Source organism: Tiliqua scincoides, chromosome 2 (assembly GCF_035046505.1).
Source record: "Tiliqua scincoides isolate rTilSci1 chromosome 2, rTilSci1.hap2, whole genome shotgun sequence".
In the NCBI taxonomy this organism is placed as follows: Eukaryota; Metazoa; Chordata; class Lepidosauria; order Squamata; family Scincidae; genus Tiliqua; species Tiliqua scincoides.
In genome coordinates this window covers 227,563,490-227,583,397 of record NC_089822.1, presented here as the reverse complement: position 1 = coordinate 227,583,397, position 19,908 = coordinate 227,563,490, and the positions used below count along the sequence as shown (strand labels likewise).

The window sequence follows — 19,908 nt, the reverse complement described above, 5'->3', positions numbered from 1 at the left end:
ACATTGTGTACAGCAGGAATCTATGGTATACTTTGTGGTAGAGCAAATATTAACAATTTTAGTTTTACAACACATCTTCCCTCAGTGACAAATTAGGGAAACCAAACGTATGCATGCATGTGCCTTTTATCATTTCATCTGTGAATGTGTACTTAGTGGGACTGTTTAGATATGGTTAAAATATTTTAGCAAACCACCAATTCTTACTTTTTCCAGTTGCTCTTAATGTGTTGGCTATAACCCTAGGCACATTCATTACAAAGTTAAGTGTCATTAAACTAGACACTGAAGCAAATCGTTAATAGTGGTCTGTTGGTCACACTACCAACATAGTAAGAAATCTACCTGAGCAGCCTGATCCACCGCCTGGGCAGCATCACATGTGCATGTGCTGCCTGGGCAATGGCTGTCATAAACATGCCAATAAGGCATGTTGCAGTGCTAAGAGGGGGGAGGCTTGTGCCACGCAGCACTGAATCTCTGTGCCAGTGGCAGGAGCAGCACAAACGCCCAACAGTAAGTGTCCAGGAAGGCATTTCTGGGTGGGAGAAGGAGAGAAAAATGGGGGGAGGGAGGGCAGATTATGCCCAGAGGGGGGTGGGGACAGCAGCAGAGGCTGCCGCCAGATCCTATCCGCCCTACACCTGAAAGCCTGACACAGGTTACTCAAATCTGCACCAGCAATTTCACTGGTGCAGATCCAAGCAGACCCAAAGGGGCTGCATGGGCACTACATGGGATAAGGCAGAGGTCTGCGAACTGGGGCGTAGTAATGCCCTAGCCCAGGGGTCTCCAAACCCCGGCCCAGAGGCCAGATGTGGCCCGCCGCAAGTCTCTTTCCGGCCTGCGGCCAACCTCTTGTCCCCTGAAAGCCTCTGGTCCACTCAACTGAACATGACCAGAACTGTGCTCTGATTGTGTCTGCAGGGTGTTCTGAGGGCCAGAGTAGTTGAATGAATGAGCTCATTCATTCATTGATTCACTCATCTTTAAGTTCCATCTCTGTTTATTTAAATTTTATATTTAAATTGTTTTTCCGGCCCTCCACACCATGCCAGATATTTGATGCAGCCCTTGGGCCAAAAAGTTTGGAGACCCCTGCCCTAGCCTGAGAAGCCCTGCCTCTGGTCCCTTAAGGGACAGGGAAGGGAGGAAGGCAGCAATCCATAGGATTGTGCTGCTGTCAGAGAAAAGGTTTTTTTTCCTACTTTACTTACAGGCAGCTCAAGCCTCCTAGGGGGTTTGGGGAGCCTGTGGACCCCTCTGTAGTGCTCCCCAAGCCTCAAAACTTCTGTAAAAAGTGAAAAAAACACCCACTTCCAGTCTCACAATGAAAACTGAAAGTGGTTTAAAAAAAAAAAAATTGTTACAGAAGTTTGGAGTCTTGGGGAGTACTACAGAGGGGTCCACAGACTCTCCCCCCCCCCAGGAGGCTGGAGATGGCTGTGGGTAAGTAGGGACCCTCCCATCCCATCCCTGGCAGCAGCACAATCCTGGTGATTGTGTTGCTGCCTTCCCCCCTCTCCCGCAACAATTTCCTTGGTTCTGAAACTCCCTGAGAGTTTGAGAACTAGGTTAAGGGAGCTAATGTTCTCTTACTCCAAGGAGACCTCCTGCTGCTTTTCCTGCCCCACAGGATACAGCTGTGGCCATTTTGGCACCGCTGCACTGCAGCACGGCCAAGCAGGATTGGCTTGGGCTCTTAGCGTGGCTGAATACTATAGTACAGGATGAACATTTAAACATAAGGGGTTTGAAGAAAATCTATGTTTCCATTAGGGCACAGTCCTAACCAGGTCTACCCAGAAGTAAGTCCTACTTTGTTCAATGGAAATTACTCTCAGGAAAGTGTCATTAGGATTGCAGCCTTAGTTTGATTTTTTCCAGAAGAGCATAATAATGGTCACATTTGCAAAAATGCTTCCTGTACAGCCCAACAATAAAGGAATGTTTGTACATTTTCTTTGACTTCTCTGACCTAAAAACAACAAAGACATATGGCCAGGCAGATAGGATTCTGATGTGTGATGGAAACCATGGTCTGAAAGGCAATGAGTAAACCCTAACCCTTGTTTTTCCTTCTGTGGTGATGGAAATTATGCTGTTAACATTAAACTCACTTTGAACTAGGTTGCATGGAAAGGAGCATAATTATCAGGTGAAAGCATCTTTCTTTGCTATGGTATTTAAACAATGGTTTGATCCAGAAGCATTCTTTTTAAAAAAATTGTTTTTATACTGACAACTGAAACAGGAATGTTACATGATAGCATGAATCAGTGTTTGTAAATTATGTTTTAGGCAGCTAGAGAAGAAAAAAATTCTGTTCATATTTTACAACAGCACAAAACACTTCACATATTTTATATCAAGACTCCTTACAAGAGTTCAGTATTAACCCCATATTGTAGTTGCCTAAGAGCCCAATCCTGAGCTTGGCACTACGGCTTTGTGCTGGAGTGCACTGTCGCAAACGTGCCATAAGGATGGTTTACCACATCAGTTATACCATAGTTTCTTTTTTATGGTTTTGCCCTACTAATTTTAGGTAGGAGTGAAGAACTCAGTAAGTGGAAAAGTAGACTTTGAACCTTGAGGAAGCAGCCTTGGTCCAACACATTTCAAGAAAACATACAAAAAGAACCACTGCAGAGAGACTCCTTTCAAAACTCTTCAGACATTTTAATAGGAACATTATTTAGTTTTTCTTTAAGCCAAGAACAGTACATAAAAACAGCTTAAAGTTTAACAGTTTTGTACTATTTTGGAGATCAAATTTAATATTTTCAACCATAAATATGAAGGCAAACTGTAAGACAAAGCTAATTTTGCATTTCCAGCTGTCCTTCCAAGTGTAAATGACAGATTCCATCTCTCCCTGGTAGGCTCAAACAATTTTCTATCAAATAGTTAGGCTGAAAGGAAAAACATTACTGGGCTTTAAATGAGAAACTTTGTAATAAGTACAAGAAGTCATTCTGAAGGAGTATTCAGTGATAGAGAGTAATCTCTCCTCCTAATGGAGAAGAGTTCACTGAAGGCTTATCAGGGTTCAACAAAGAACATGAACTGATGTTTTGTAAAACAAAAAACCAAATGCTTGTATGTATAGTCTGTCTTTAAATTTTACAAAATCTCAAGGCAAAGGATAAATGCTATGGTATATCATTTTACCAAAAGCAGTTACAGAATGTTCATCAGAAATTACATTTTTGCATGTTCAAGACTCAACAGATCTGATTTAATAAGAAAATTAAAAAAACTATTTCCTTTAATTGATAATTCTAGATTGATGTTAATCCATTTGTCACTGTTCGTTCTGCTGCCCTTCTGTAATAGCAGAGACTGCTCCTTGGCCCTTGTTAACATCACTGATGCATGCCCACTGTCCATCTACAGATTCCTTCCATAAGGTTACCTGAAAGAACCAGAATGAGAGTGTTTAGTTTTGGCCATGTTGCCTCCTCCAATAATCCACTGTACACAGCAAGATCGATTTCATCCTGAAACATTTTCCTTAATATTTCTGAACACTCCACATCTCAACCAGCTGCTCTTCTATAAGCACAGTATTTCTCTTTGGGGTTTAGCAGCTTTTCAGAACACTCCTGCCTCAGCCAGTTCAGTTCAAACCAAACCAAACATTCTGCTGTTTTGATTTGTAATGTTCAGCTTTTAGTTTAACATGGAAAACCAGAACTACTAAAGTCAATACAACACAATGAACATATGAAAGGGGGGGGATATCCATGAATCCCATATCCATGGATTCACTTATCTATGAATGTGAGAGGGCCTCCTGTGCTCCACCCCCGCCCTCCAAGGGAGCACTCCAGAGGGTATTCTGAGCCCTGCAGAGGCCACATGTGTCCACCCGCAGACTGGGTGGGACTCAGAATGGTGGTTTAAGGCAAAAAAATGACTTCTGGTTTTTCATCAAAACCAGAAGAGATGTATTTAATGCCTTATGAGGCATAGGAAGGCCCAGGAAGCCTTGGGCCTCCCATTGAAAATGTCACTTCTAATTTTTCATCCAAACCAGAAGTCACTTTTTTCATCATTCTGAGATCCGCAGATGCTACGCACAGACTCCGCGAGGGTCCGAATGCCCTCCATAGGCAAGGGAAGCACCCCTTGCCTCTGGACAGTGGGGGAAGGCGACCCCATATCCACGGATTCATGTATCCGTGGGGGGGGGGGGTTGGGTTCTGAAACGGATACATGGCACACCTGTATACATCTTTAAACTCAAGCTGACTGTTTATACTGCATCACAATAAAAAGTATGAGGCCTCAGGTAATTCTGAATGGAATCTAAGAATTGCTTTGCTCCATTCAATGGACAGGCTCCATTCCTTTGGGAGATAGGAAGAATAGAAGATACTGTACTTTACACTTATAAAATGAGGGGAGGAGCCTTTATATTAAAAAAAGTCAAGGGACCATGTGATCGAGATCTGCAAACAAGTATGAAATGTATGGGGCGAATGGATAGAATGACATTAACTTCCCTCTCCTGTAATACTAGTATTCTGGAATAGAGTTAAAAATGCAGTTTATTACAATGGATTATCCTTATTCCCACTTCAGTGGCTTTGAGATTTCTTTTTTTAAAAGGCATACATTTAATGCCTTTAAAACTCCAGTGATATGAAACAGTACACCACACTGTAATGAGAGGCAGCTACTTCATTAAAGGTAGCCTTGATTTCTTACCAGTGAAATGTTCAATTACTGCATGAAATTTTGATTCAGCTAAGAAGTTTGGAACTAATAAGCCAAAGACGTAGCTAATAGTATGTTCCCCATACATCAACCTGACATCCGCAATCAGCCACTTGACTGGAAAAGGGATTTAAGACACTTTAAAATACTCACTTTATTGTCTCCTCCAGACACTGCAAGAATATTTGCAGTAATTGACCAGCTCACATGCCATACTACATCGTTGAATTTATGTAGCAATTTTGGAGTCCATGAGTTGCCAGAGGCATCATCACACATCCAAATAAACACTCTGCCATCCTAGGACAAAGCAAACAGAACCGTAACAGCAATGGAAAACTCACATGCAGCAATACACCTAGAAGAACATGATGTCACTGTAACAAGATAATTCTACAATGAGTACAACTTCCTCAAGACATTCTTGCTTCCTCAAGAAGCAATTCAAAGCACCATTCAAATCCATCAGCAGCTGATCTAAAAGTATGTTGAACATGCTTTCAACAGACTAGTCTGCAGTCATAGCATATTGGTACAGTCTTTCCTCGACTGTATCAGACTGAAAGTTGAATGCCTCATTTTCAAAGCTTTCTGAATGCGGAAAGCTAGCATACCAGGGAGAAGAAAAAAGTGATACACTTCTCTCCAACACCCCCCCCCCCGCCACATGCTAGCTGTCCATACATACCAATATTTTTTACACAAGTGGGGGTCATTCAAATACGTGATCTGTCTGAAGTGGTACAGCCCAAAGAGGACTTGTACCACAAGGTATTTCTGCATATTTGAATTGGCTCTTGACCAATCACAATAAAGCAGAGTGCTACCCAAGTTAGCCTTTTGAAAGCATAGAAGTGTGCTTAGCAACTGGTCAGCAATTACAGACTCTAATTATGATTTTTACAGATTAAGCAAGGTGTAAATTCCTTCATATACTGAAACTATTTTTATCTCGCCATTTCAGGAGTCATTCAAGGTAACTAAGATATTTGAAAACACAAATATTAAAAATAAAGGTGTTGGAAAGTACCAGTTTCAGGAAATCTGATTGCCATGTCCAGAGATATACTGACTATAAGTTATGAAAATGGTTATGCTACGTCCCTGCTCCCCTTGCTCCCTCAATAAGTCACTCCCAAGTCTTGCCTGTGAGCAGCTGGCAATAGTACTAGTTGGTAAGCCTATGGAAGGAGCCCATGCCACATCTCTGACCCAGTCACTGTGAGCTTCTAGTTTCTGTTCCTCTTTCCACTGACCATCATCTTCCCTGACAGGGTTGAAAGAAGAAAGAAAAAAAACAAGACAACAATTGAAAAACAACTGAGATGGCACAAACAAAATTATCTTATTGATATTTCCTACTCTCTGACTGGTGATTCCACCATTGGGAACTCCCTTTGAGAATGAAAGCTCCCTCCATGACCAAGAGTGTCCTGCTTCTGCAAGGGGTCCTTGCACGAGCAAAACTACTTCTTGAACTTCTTCCATTCCCAGAAAGTGCTCCCAACAATGGGAATACTCATTGGGATACTTCTACAGCATGAAATAGTCTTTACAAACTGAGCAGTAGACGTTCAGAACTGGGATTATAATCCAGTCAAATTAGCATCACTAAGAATACATTTCATTTCCACCAAGGGACAAAACAGAGCCAAGTATCACATAGCCCTGTTTCAATGTCCCTTCAATTATATGGAAAGGCTTGTACGCTGAAAGCAGTTTTATTTTTAAACCATCTAATCTCCACAGCAGCAAATCCTCATGCTAGATTTGAAATTGTCTGTGAATGTCAGGTACTATTGAGAAGCATCTTCTCAAGAGAAGTTTAAAAGTCCTGCTAGGCATACAAAGCTTCCCTGGATTCAGCCTCTGTGTCAAATCATGACAGTATGACAAAAGAATGTAGAATTATAATGGAGGGGGAATCAAGCTAGAGAAACACTAGAGAATTTTTCAAATGAACAAATAACTCAGGGTGGGAGGGGAGGGTCAAGAAGGAAATAAGCTAAATATGAGCTTCATCTGTTATGAAACTGACTTTTAAAACAACTTACTTCCAAATCTTGATAAGATTATCACAGCCACCTGATGCAAATCGCTTAACAAAGTTTGGTTTTTGGCTTGTCGGCTGGTCTATGAGACTCCCTGGTACAACTGCAGGGGCCCAGCTAACAGCATTGCAGCCAATCTGTTCAAGATGACAAGAAGTTTCTTCTTATTGACAGCCAAAGAAAGCCAGCATATCATTCCTATCACATATTAGTATCCACTGAGGCATCATACTAAAATAGTCCATTTTATGTGATTCTGAATGCAAACGTGCCAAATGCAACAATACAGATTTGTATAATATAGATTACAAATAAATAAGATGGCAAAAAAAAACTACTCAAATTTAGTAAAGGAGATTTTGAACCCCTTGACATCTAAACTGCTCCTTCAAAGAAATGGATGACCTTATGTTGCTCTTGCAGTCAGCTACTAATCCTTTAAAGTCAGGAGAGAACACATGCAGTTGCCACAGTGCTTTTCTGCTGCTTCCCTTTCTTTGCACTATCTGTTACTATTACTGGCAATAGCTCTTCAAGATACCAGACAGAGATCTTTCCTGTTCCCATTACCCAAGACCCTTTGAATGGAAGTTCCAGGGACTGAACTGGGACTTTCAGCACACAAATCACATGCTCTAGCATTGTGGTATGAACCTTCCCATTCTTAAACAATGGGGCTGTCCTATCTCTTACTTCAAAATCTTATATTCTGGCACAACACCATGATGCCCTAGTTCCTTTCTTTCTCAATTCGAACTCAACACTTTAGGATAGCAAAACTATCTACAATGAAATGATTACATACTTACCGTGTGTGCATTGCTGATTTTTTTCACTTCCCACTGTCCATCACCAGTGTAGCTCAACAGGGAGATGGCCCCATCAGAGCTGCCACAAGCCAGGATCAATCCGTAGTCTTGTGGTGCCCAACAGACAGAATTCACTGTTAGAAAACAAGGAAACTGACTGGATTATTACACAGCTCAGTCAGAAATCAAAGCACGTACCCTGCTCTTCTAGATATGTTAGTTGCAACAGACATAGTCACAGCACCATCCTATGCTTGCCAAATGGAATAAAAGTCTATCTTGCTAAGCTGCCTGATGGCAACATTAAAAAAAAAAAGAATAAGGAGTTTAGGATAATTCACAATATATACTGTAGATAATCAAGCTCAAATTATCACTTTGCCTTATCTCCGAGTCAATCAGAGGGCAAAGCCTTTCAACTCTGAAAAGTTTCTCAAGCAGATAGGCAGGCACAGCTCCTTAGAAGCAATTTGTCAACCTTTTATTTTCCTTCCTTCTGCTGCAGCCTGGTTCTGCTTTGCAAATGCTTGCAAAGCAGGTCTGTTTTTTGAAACACCAGAATGGGAAACACCTTTCCATTTGAAGTAGGCTACAATTCAATGCACCCTTACTTAAGAATAACACCCATGGAAAGCAGTGGGTCTACTTCTGAGTAAGAAGGGCTGCAAATATATGCAGCTCCATCTCTCTGCTGTGAATTGAATTGCACAATCCCAGTTATGTGTTATGGGTTGTATGTTGTACGTAGAGCTTCTGGCTTAACACACCAGACACCTTAAAGGTGGATTTGATTCATGGTTCTCCTATAGTGGTTCCCAACCCTTTTCACTTGCATATCCCTTGGCAGCCCATTTCCATAAATTGTACCCTTCATATTAGCAAAAGGTTTGTAATTAATAATACAAGCCCTCTTCTCCTCTATATGAAAGCCCAGACTTCATGTATTTATCACAATGTTTTCTCTTTTTATCTGTTTGAAGAACAGAAGACTCTGCCTTTGCACTGTTTTGCACCAGAAGTGTGCTGAGAAATTCTGGGTGATTGATCACTTTCCATATTATGTTTCAGCTTTTTTACTGTGCTGGTTTTCAATCACTGGTTCATACATGAACTGATGACCAAAAACTAGCTATTGGTGGGGCTTTCACAGCCAACTAGTTACATCCCCTTGCTGCCTTGCTGGTCCTTGCAAGGCATTCCTGGTAAGACATAAGGAATTCTGGAGCATGATCTGCCTTTTTCTACCATTATTCCACTCTTTTTCAAGTCCCCCTAAAGGTCCTGTTGAGTGTCCCTGAGAGTACATGAATACCAGGTTGGGAACCACTGTTTTACTGGTATGTTGTTTACAGTGCACTTACTCTGATAGTGCTTGCAAAAAGGTGATGACCAGAATTTAAAAAGAATAAAAATGTATCTTATGATCTTTTACTATGTTTTTAATAAATTAGAGACTACAGTTCTTAGGTAACAATTAGTGGTGCATTATTTTTCAGGATCTGGCCTTGAGTAAAATCAGACAAAACTACAGTCAGACACCCCCCTAAGTTTAACTCCTGACTTATCCAAGGGTCATAGAAAATTCCATGATTGTTGACTCAAAGCCTGCCCTCGACTTATCTGTGGGATCGACTTATAGACGGGTGTCTGTGGTGATTTATGATGATGTGATATATAATTGCAATGTAAATTTTGAATAAAACACTTAACACCATTTTCTGCACTTCTAACTTTGGAAAGCACCTAATAGCTTAAAAAAATAAAACTGTTTTCACCCACCTCTACAAATTAAGGAATGCAGATCAATAGTGAGCACTATTAGAGCATAAGTCTTCAATTAACTTGTGTAAATTACGACTGAAGTGTACAAAGAAGTACTGCACTTCTCTACCGAAACATTCATACCTGATGAATCGTGCCCTGTGTATTCATAGGTCTTTTCCCAGGTCCCATTTTCTTCCTTCCAGATAATCACCTTCCTGTCATAGGAACACGACGCCAGGATGTTTCCATACATTGGATGAGCCCAGCCAACCTGCCAAACAGGCCCTTCATGTCTACAAAAACAGCAAGCAAAGTGCAGGGGAATCAAGACTTCCATTCTTGGTTATTATACAACGAGAACATTTTGCAAACCATTCATGTATTTCAAGCTACTGATACATACCACGAAGACATCAATGGCTTGCCAACCACATGTGGTACTTGCTAGACTTACCCAACACTGCCTCACAGTGCAATCCTATGTGTATCTACTCAGAAGTAAGGTCCATTGAGTTCAATGGAACTTACTCCCAGATATCAGATTGCAGCCTTGGAGCCCAATGCTGAGCTCGGTGCAGTGGCTTTGTGTCGCTGCGCACTGTCGCAAATGTGCCATAAGGCACATCTGCGAGTTCTATCGCCTGTGCTAACCCAGCGCCGGCCGGTGCTGGGCTAGCGCCAGACGGCCGCCTGGCCTCCACTGCTTGGCGGTCTCAAGACCGCCAGGCCGCAGCATGGTAAGCAAGGGTGGGGAGGGGGGTGGGGAGGAGGCATTCCACAGGGGGGGAGGCTGGGGGAGGGTGGAGAGAGGGTGGGCGGGAGGCGTGATGGGGAGGCAGGGGGCAGAGAGGAGGCAGGCAGGAGGCGTGCTAGGGGGAGGGAGAGGGGGGCAGAAAGGTGGGTCCGTTGGAGCGCCACTCCACCGGATCCTGCCCATTCATGTAGGGCTCGGCACCCTACACGAATGTCTTTACCTTACCTCCGACCTTTTGGTCGGTGGTAAAGTGAGTAGCCCCATTGCAGGGCTGCTTCCCTTACCTAGGAGAAGGGGACAAAAGTCCCCTTCTCCCAAGGTGCTGTCCGCGCAGGCTGAGGCGTGCAGGATGCGGCAGCAGACGTTTTCAGCGCTGCTACAGCCGCGCGCCCTGGGCAGCTCAGGATTGGGCTGCCCATTGTCTCCCACACTTTTCCGCAATGAGAAAGGAAAACAAAATGTTAAAACAAATCTCTCTTTTAAAAAAAAAACTTATACAACCAGAAAAGTTCATGTGCATTCCAAGATGTATTTAGGAAAACAGTATAATAATACTTGGCACTTTGAGTTTCCAAAGCACTCCACCTTAATTGTGTGTTGCATTCCTAACAACCCCGTCTGACTGTGAACCAGTTTCCAAGGAAGAATCCATTTTTATTTCTCCTATTTTTAGTAAAGAGAGTAATTATGCAAATAGGCAAAATATGAGAAGGGGTGATGCAGCAGAAGACTCTCCTGTCTTGAATTCACTTACCCTCGCAGGTCAGCTATGAGAATTTGCCCTCCATTTCTTACATCAAATATTTTCACTGTTCTGTCCGAGGAGCACGTTGCCAACCGAGTGCCATAATAATCCATCTGAGCATCATGCTGGGAAGTAAGAAGGTTTTCATGACCAACTATCAATTCCAGTTTTCTTAATACAATGGATTTTTAAAATGTAAAAGCCCCACAGACCTAATGTGTAAAATGCTGACAGTCACAATAAGATGAAAAGAAAAGGTGTGATCATTTAAAATTGCCATTCCCTGTTCTACCCCCAGCAAAAAAACCTCAGTCCAAGCATTATGGAAAGACTGTCCAGTAGAAAGTTGTCCCCTTTAAATCCGATACATGAAACATGCAGTCTACATTTGTAAAAGCAAGTTCACCATACTGCTTTTTGGGGGGAAAATTCTAAAAAATAATCAAATACTTACTATCATGTCTTCATGGGACGTGTCAACAGTATTAATTACAGACACCTAATAGGAAAACATACTGTTAAAAATTTTGAAACTAGTAATCTATTTAGACTGTAGATAAGGTAAAACATGTCATTTTTTGGCTTACAATTCTTATATAGAAGGTTTGATTGCATTGTATAGCATCTTCAACCCCTGCAGTTGAAGATGATTAGTCCCACAGTAACTGTCTGATGTGCATTGTTGCTTTTTGCACCCAGTTACACTGATCTCCCCATGAGGCTCTTCAAATTAAGTGCAACACAAACCTAATCAAAATTACCTGGGAGTAAGCCCCATTGACTATAATGGGATTTCTGAGAAGACATGCATAGGATTGGATTCTCACTGAGCCACAATGTGTAAAGGGTACTGCTTCCTGCTTTGGCTGAGATCTGCAAGTATATGTATAGAAATCTGGGAATCTTATATTTACACTGTCATCCTTCCTGACCTTCAGACCCACCAAGTCATGGCATGACAAGGAATTTTTATTTAATTATATATTTAGAAATCGTATATGTATACCTAAATTCCCGATCTTACACACTGGTCAGAATTAAGTTCAAACCAAGCAATGGAACATTGGCTCTACCATTCCAATATTATGCACAAGTCCACCATTTATCAGAGGGGTCCATGCTTTCATGCCTTCTTGATATAAGTTCCATTGATTTGTGGATTTTCACAACATGCAGGGCAAGGAGTTAAGGCAGATCTCTCACAGTTCACAGTCAAACTAATTTTTATCCAGACAGTTCCAATTTCAAATACTTCAGTGCCCAATTAATTACTTTCAACCAGAAGTTGTTGTTCAGTTGTTAAGTCGTGTCCAACTCTTTGTGACCCCATGGACCCACAGCATGCTAGGCCCCCCTGTCTAGCACTTCCAGAATTTGTCCAAATTCCAACCAGTACAATTTAGATATACTGAGAGCACCAAACTGTGCTGACAATATGCCTCTAAATCCCTAAATTGGGGGAGAAGAGATACCCTGCATTTATTCCCCAACTGTGGGCTTCCCAGAAACATTTGGCAGGCTGCTCTGTGAAACAGGATGCTGTACTAGATGAACCTCTGATCTGATCCAATAAAGTTCTTCCCATCTACTCTCTCAGCACACAGCAGGGTGACCAGACGCCCTCTTTATCCAGCACATATCCTTTTTCAGCCTTGTATCCTGGAAAAAGAACTGAAATATCTTCAATTCCCCAGTGAGTGGGCTCCTGCAAGCAGCGCATAGTCTTCTTGTACTTAATAAATTATATGTAAAATAATTTAAAATTTAACAATAAGTAATATAGAGTTTAAATTAATCACATGAAATCAATATAACAGTGCTTTCAGCTTTTATTTTCTCCTGTCCTACATTTTTCTTGGGATGACCTACATTTTATGGTGCCTCCTTGTCTTTTTTTGTAGTTGTGACACCTGGACACCCTGCAGGCTGCATTAACTCTCCAAACTTTGGGCCTTTCTATGAAAAGGGATGCTGGACTTCTGATCTGATTCAATAAGGTCCTTCCCATCTAGTGTGTGTGTGTATGTGTGTGTGTATATTCACTTTGTGTGTGTATATACACACTCTGTGTGTGTGTATGCACATACATACACACTATATGTGTGTGTATATAATGTATATGTGTATATATATGCTGTTTGTGTGTGTATACATATATACATTGTATCTCTGTGTGTGTGTATATATATATATGTGCATGTGTGTGTATGTATATATATACACACACATACATACATACATTCACACACACATATGTGTGTGCATATTCATATACACACACGTACCTGGATGCCCGAGGCCAGCAGAGCCCACCGTCAGCGCGGCGCGACGGGGCGAGGCGGCCGGGCGCGGCGCCGCAAGCGCTCCAGGGGGCGTCCCTGCCGTCACCGGCGCCCCGGGGAAAGCCACGCGAGGGGCGAGGGCAGCACAGGGGCCAGCCTGAGAGGCCCCCCTCGACCTCTTCCGAAGGGGCGGCCCGCAGAGGCTCTTCCCCGCCGCCGCCTCAGGGCAGCCGCTGCACCCGACAGAGCCTCTGGAGCCGGAGGTGCAGCCCAGATGATCCCCACCGGGAGGCCGGAGCCCGACCCGCGCCCCGCTCCTCACCATGGCGGCGACGGCCCCGGCCCCGGCCCCGACGGCAGCGCGCTCCCTCTCCGGCCGCTCTCAGACGTGGCAGTGCCGCCGCCACACGCTCCCGGGCGGAAACGGCGCCTCCTCGCCGCGCACGAAGGTTCCGCCTGCGCCTCTCTCTGGGGACCCGAGCCTGGCACGCCCGCTCCGAAGTCCGCCCCCTTGCAGTGAGTGGGGCCTGCTCCCGGGGCGCTCCGGCCGGCCTGTGCCCGTCTGCTCCGAGGGCAGCCCCGCTGCAGTCAGCGGGCAAGTGTGGCTGGGACTGCCTTTTTATTGCTGATTTTGGGCTGTTGTGCTCTGTGCTTTCATCTCCGTATCCCTTTTTTTCTCCCACCTCCAGCTAGAGGCGTTCTTGCAATTTTCATCTTAAGAGAACAGACCAGGAGGTTTTCTTCATGGACAGGCCTTTGTTCATGGATGAGAACTGCCTCTTTCTCAGAAACTAAAGTGAGGGGGGAAAAAGGCTGTGACCAAAGCAAACCCTCTTGAATTTAGGACCTTTCAACATGAAACAGGGGCAGGGGGTCATCAGGAGCTTGGCGTTTGGTGTCACTCCTTTCCACCTCTCCTAGCTCTCCTTTCCATCTTTACCCACTGCTTGAAACAGTGCCTGATGCCTGTAATAGACTGGATGAGACTGAGGTAGGCAGCGGGTGCAGAGGGGCTGTTGCTTTGTCTAGTTGCTAGTTGCTTTGCCATCTGGGAACTGGTTAGCTCTCACTGACAGGTGGCATTGCCCTTGAAGGAGCAGGTTCACAGTTTGGGTTGAATCCAGCCTTGACTATGGATTATCAGGTGTGGGTGGTGGCTAGGAATGTCTTTAACTAGTTTTGGCTAGTTCACATACTTTCCTGGGCGAGATGGACCTGGTTATTCATGTACTGGTAACATCTAGACTGGACTAATGTAATGCCCTCTATGTAGGGTTGTCTCTGAACACTGCCTGGAAACTTCAGCCACTATAGAACACAGCCTCTAGACTCCCTATAGGAGCAAGGGGGTGTGAGCACATAACACCCTGTTAATCCCCTCACTGACTGCCTGTTTCTGAGAACAATTCAAAGACCTGGTAATAACCTACAGCCCAATCCTAAGCATGTCTACTCAGAAGTAAGTCCCATTAGAGTCAATGGGGCTCACTCCCAGGAAAGTGTGGATAGGATTGGGCTGCTAGACAGCCCTAAATGGTTTAGGACTCAGATTTCGTCTGCTCCTGTATGAGTGCCCAATCCTATCCAATTTGCCAGTGCCAGTGCAACCATGCCAATGAGGCGTGTGCTGCATCCTGTGGTGGGAAGGCAATCGCAGAGGGCTCCTCAAGGTAAGGGAACAAATGATCCCTTACCTTGAAGCTGCATTGCAGCTGCACCAGTTCTGGAAAGTTGGATAGGACTGGGCCCTGAGTCTGCCTGTCTTACTTGCCTGGCCGTGTTGCAGGCGCCATCACATTTTGATGTTCAATGTGATCCACAACCATCAAAAGTAGTGCACAGATTTCTTTGTCTCCCCCCAGACTAGTCGTTGCTCCCTGGCCTCTTGCTAGGCCTCATCTGTGGCTCCTTGTAGGTGGGTCTCCCAACCTGCTCCCAGAGGAAGAGCATGATGTCATACAATTGGGGGGGGAGTAGCTACTGGGGTGTCTGTATCAAGACCCTACTATGGTGGAAGGTGGTCTTTACCATCTTCCAGCAGCTCACCACCTTGGCCACAGCCCTACCACTCAGGGCCATGGTCCACCCTTGCATAGGTCTCTGTGTTGAAGGTGGTGGAGTTCACCATGAAGTGAGCTCTGGATTCTCTCCTCTAATACAGAGAAGCATCCCAACAGCCTCATCCCTATGGTTGACAAGAGATTTGAGAAACATCAGACAGGTTGTGATGGGGTTGCCATGGATGCTGGAAGAGTGTCTGGTGGAGTTTTTTGTTATCTTTGTTGTTTCGGCTTATCTTTTCTTCTCCCGGCTTGTGCTGAACCAGTATAGCATCCAAATTGTGTTCCACTGATGTCAGCCCAGCATTGCTGGGACTCTGGCTTAATTTAGGTACAGAATTGCCCAGGTATTAGTAGAACCGCTACGGTAGCTGTAAGATTGTCACTTAATTGCAGTTGTTAGCAAACACCTGCAGTTGTACTGCAGCAATAGCAGGAGTAGCCTGCCTCTGGGATGGGGTGAGTATATAGTTGCTGCCTAGATTTCCCTTGCTTGGAACGTGAGAAGTTGCAGATGTCTATCACTAGGTGGCATCCTTGGCTCAGCTGTAGCTCTGACTCTAGGCTATATATATCCTATGATAACAGTGCAGGGGCTCAGCTTTTCCAGCGACTTCTAACCAGGGGAAGGGGGGTGGGGGAGGGAAAGGAAAAACACTACCCCAGTCTCACTGTGTCCCTCCTGTCGCCATATTCTCCATGCAGATCCCCAGCAGGCAGAACCCCCCGGCTTAGAGCAGCAAGAAACTTCAACTCTGTCTTAATGCTTTTTCAAAAGCAGGCTGTGTAGAGAACAGAAATCACCTTCCAAGGCCAGCTGTCCAAGATGACTAACATATCCTATCACATCTCCAATCTCCTGGAGAAGATGACATCCACCGACAAAGATTTTAGGTAGGATCCAAGCTTCCATAGGGGGTGGGTGTGTTTGTGTGGGCATCCCAAAGATATGTTTTGAGGACATGGAGGGTATTCCTCCCCCATAAATCCCTCCATGAATTGCACACATGTGGGTAGTTGCAAACCATTTAAAGATGGGAGGCTGTGGAGGAGGGGAAGATGTTTTTTTCAATAAGTGCAGCTAGAAAAGGCAGCCCTTATAAAGAGGCCGACTGTTAATGGATAGCTAGCGATACTCAATACAATATTCCCCTCCCCCTATGCTGGTTTTCTCACAGACAGGGCTATGAAGGCAGATATGAAACGTACTACAAGCTTCCAGGGTGGGGAAAGGAATACTCTGCCCCATGATTTCTCTTGTGTCCCTCAGCTGCTCATGTTATAATAACCTTTTGAGTCCCTTCTCCAAGACTGAGGCAGAGGTGCATTACAAGACAGCTGCAGTCAGAAGGAAAAAAAATCTTCCTAATCAGCTGTTCCCCTCTGGGAGATGATTGGCTTCCTTCACTGTGTTGTTTAAGAGGGAGGGGGGAATTGTGTTCTCTAGCCTCCTGGTGAATTGCAAAGCTGGGGAGTTGTGGTCACTAGATATGGGCTTGCATGCATTTTGCCAAACTGGAATGGAATTATAACTGAACTAAAGAAGTATTGAAACATAAGCCATAGAAATTGCAAGTAAAAATGAGCTGTAGGCTGGTGTCATAAGCTGTATATGTGAAAGGCTGACTAGGACTAAATGAACTAGAGAGAATTCAGCCACCAAAGCTCAATCAACAAAACAATTGGATCCTTAGATTCACTGTATCTGATAGAGTGAACCTGACATGATGGTACCTGGAAGGAATCCTTTCCATTTCAGTAGAATGCATGGTCTAAATTGGCTTTAAGCCAAGTTCTTATGTTTTTATGTTCACGGTGACTTTGGTTTATCTTGTTTGTGAATTGGACTGTTACAAACTCAAGTATTCATTATTTAAGAACATAAGAACAGCCCCACTGGATCAGGCCATAGGCCCATCTAGTCCAGCTTCCTGTATCTCACAGCGGCCCCCCAAATGCCCCAGGGAGCACACCAGATAACAAGAGACCTCAGCCTGGTGCCCTCCCTTGCATCTGGCATTCTGACATAACCCATTTGAGTACTTGAGTATTTGAGTATTGAGTATTTGAGGGACATCAAATATAGGATTTGTGTTTGAAAAATTATAAGAGATCATGTTTTAAATACATCAACAGTCCCATGCTACTACCATGCATCATCACCTTCTGACACCAATAGGATTTATACTGAACTATCAGAGCAGAATAAGACTGTATGATTGGCAACTGTGTTAGGGCTATTTACATTTTAACGTGGTGATGTCCTACAGATATACACCTTGTTGATGTATAGTGTTTTACTGTAATGCCTCCCGGTAGTATAAGGTCATTATAGGCACTGTGAATGCTGCTGGAATGGCAAAAGGGCTGTCAACTCTCCAGGATGGGCCAGGAGTCTCCCAGAATCAGTATCACTCTCCAAATGACTACTGAAAGCAATCCTAGAAATTTTAACATAGTATCCCTCCAGAAATTGCCAACATTACATCATGTTGGGGGCAAGGGACTTCTCCAGGGATAGCTTCAGTCAGAGTTGACAATCCTACATAGTGGGTATTGTAAAAGACCAGTAAATATAAGTGTTTCATTTTTCATATTATACAATATAGTTTTACCCCTAGTCATTTCTAATCATAGCCAGAATTGGAACTCCTGAAATTCTGATTTTATGGGCAACTCTTTTTGAACAGTCTTCAAAGCAGATAGTTTGTATTTAAACATTTATATTAAAATCCAATGTGATAATCCAAACAAAGTTTAAGATCAGGGTTAAATCTTAGAACACACTTACTTGGATGCAAATTTTATGTTCATTATTTTAATGGAACTTACTTCTAGGTAAGTGTGTCTAGGATGTCACTTAAAGAGAAATAATCTTATAGGGTATTAGTAACTACGCAGTCAGGATGAGTAATGACTGCTGCTCTGGCAAAATATGCCGGTAGCATTACAAGCAGGCCAAGGACATTGGCACAGCAGTGAGGATTGGTAGGCCTATGTTAGGATTGGCCAAAATGGTTAGATATGGAATTACTGCAGAAACAAGCAGAGAGGGAGTGTGGACCAAGATGTGACTTACTGTCAGCTAGACTTTCAGAAACTGCCAAACCAGATAGACTGATGGTAACTTATACACTTAACATTTGAAAGTAGTTTGTTGAGGAGGCTTGCAGCTAACACAGAGCACAAAGCTGTCTGTGACTGGCAACTGGAAAATCAGCTAGAGAGCTTATCTTGCTGCAGTGGGCCTAAGTATGTTCACCTACTGGTCTACATATGGGCCTACTGGTCTATATGGGCCTAGCTGGCCTTATGCTACATGTTTATTGCACCCCCTTCCCTTTACACCTACTCTCCCGATGTAGTATGTGTGGAAAGTATGTGTCCTCTTTTCTCTCCTCTCACTCCTCCCTTTCATATCACTGCAGCATCAAGCAGGGAGAAGAGAGCTAAATATGTGGCACTCATTGGGTAATCATCCCACCCAGTGGCGTAGCTGGAGGGGGGCGGAGCACTCAGGCTGGCAGCGAGGCAGGCAAGCGGCCCCACCCTTCAGAGCCATTCCTGGCAGGGGGAGGGTTCCCGTACGGCTCCATTTTGCTCCCCCCGCCGGGAATGACTCCGAAGGGAGGGGCCGCTTGCCCGCCTCGCTGCCAGCCTGAGTGCTCTGCCCCCTCCAGCTGCGCCACCAATCCCACCCATTCTGTATCACTTCCAAATAATGCAGTAGCAATAAGTTTCAATAATATGTTCCCTTCTGTTTCTCCTGCCTCCTTTCCCAAATGAGTCTATATGCATGAAGGAGAAAAGAAAGGGAAGGCAACAGGAAGAGATGCTGGACAGGGTGGATTAGCATGGCATAGACCAGGTACTGGCAATTCAGAAGCTAGGTTGAGCCCTCTAAGCAGCCAGTTGCTGGTCCCTGGCATGGTGGGGACCTGTTCACTGGCCCATATTATGAAAATCTTGGTATTTTTTGAATAATACCATCATGTTATAAATCATTTGACAGGTAATTTCTTGCAGAATGTAATGAAATAAACCACACTGAAATACCTGTATTCCTTCAAAAGAATAACCAGAAAAGGAAGACACAATTGCCTTATGTAACAAACTGTGAATTTCTTTAACTCAAAACTGACCAATGAGACTGTGTATTCCGAGAGCCAATGAGGTGTTATGACACAGCAGGGAATCAATAAGGTGTTAGTATGAGTCAGTTCTCCTTTCCATGTATCAGAGCTAATACCAGAACTCTTACTAGAATAAGAATAATTCTTGCATACAGTACTAGAATATTAGATCTAATACTAGAGCTAGAACTCTTACTCAGTTGTGTGAATGTCATCAAGTTGGCCACTGTTTTTTTTGATGGTTACTGATTTGTTGGGTGACCTGTACTGTTATTTATTTAAATATATAAAATATTATATTTAAAGTTAATTATTGGGGGTTACACCAACCCCTACAGCATTTAGGCTGTACGTATGATATTGTAATTTATTCTGCATGGTCTGGTACGGGAGGAGGTCCATTGTGGGGATGACGCAGTGAGTTTTTGCATCAGGTGATGCTTACCTTAAGGACACTTCTTAACCTGTTCACCTGCCTTGTATATAATGTGCTGACCCTTATGCAGTTCATATGTGCAGTTCAACCTATGCAGATCTTCAGTTTGGTGAGCCTGGCCCAACCCCCTATGTACAATGTGGTGCTTT

At 43.7% G+C, this 19,908-nt stretch overlaps 2 protein-coding genes across 3 annotated transcripts in view; one reads left to right on the top strand and one right to left on the bottom strand.

The window, feature by feature from the left end:
* Positions 1–2,661: 2,661 nt before the first annotated feature.
* SEC13 (SEC13 homolog, nuclear pore and COPII coat complex component) lies at positions 2,662–13,565 on the bottom strand. The gene is made up of 9 exons (XM_066615043.1): positions 13,453–13,565; positions 11,303–11,347; positions 10,858–10,973; positions 9,491–9,642; positions 7,586–7,719; positions 6,780–6,913; positions 5,872–5,992; positions 4,879–5,025; positions 2,662–3,418 (listed from the first exon to the last, which is right to left on the bottom strand). Exons 1-9 carry the CDS (start codon positions 13,453–13,455, stop codon positions 3,308–3,310), a joined length of 963 nt encoding a protein of 320 aa, XP_066471140.1. The 5' UTR covers positions 13,456–13,565; the 3' UTR covers positions 2,662–3,307.
* The window catches only part of LOC136640152 (cullin-associated NEDD8-dissociated protein 1-like), a 30,644-nt gene continuing 24,135 nt past the window's right edge, over positions 13,400–19,908 (top strand). The window contains exons 1-2 of one of the 2 annotated variants that reach the window (XM_066615037.1): positions 13,400–14,121; positions 15,896–16,084. In XM_066615037.1, the coding sequence (XP_066471134.1) occupies positions 16,017–16,084 (68 nt within the window). In that variant the 5' untranslated portion in view covers positions 13,400–14,121; positions 15,896–16,016. Of the gene's footprint in view, positions 14,122–15,805; positions 16,085–19,908 lie in introns of those variants that run through there. The other variant, XM_066615036.1, reaches the window with a different exon arrangement.

Coding starts and splice junctions, on each gene's coding strand:
- SEC13 (XM_066615043.1), bottom strand. Junction 9,643..10,857: donor CTCATAGCTGACCTGCGAGG/GTAAGTGAATTC, acceptor CTGTTTTTGTAG/ACATGAAGGGCCTGTTTGGC. Junction 5,026..5,871: donor CTATTGCCAGCTGCTCACAG/GCAAGACTTGGG, acceptor GCTTTGTCCTAG/GATGGCAGAGTGTTTATTTG.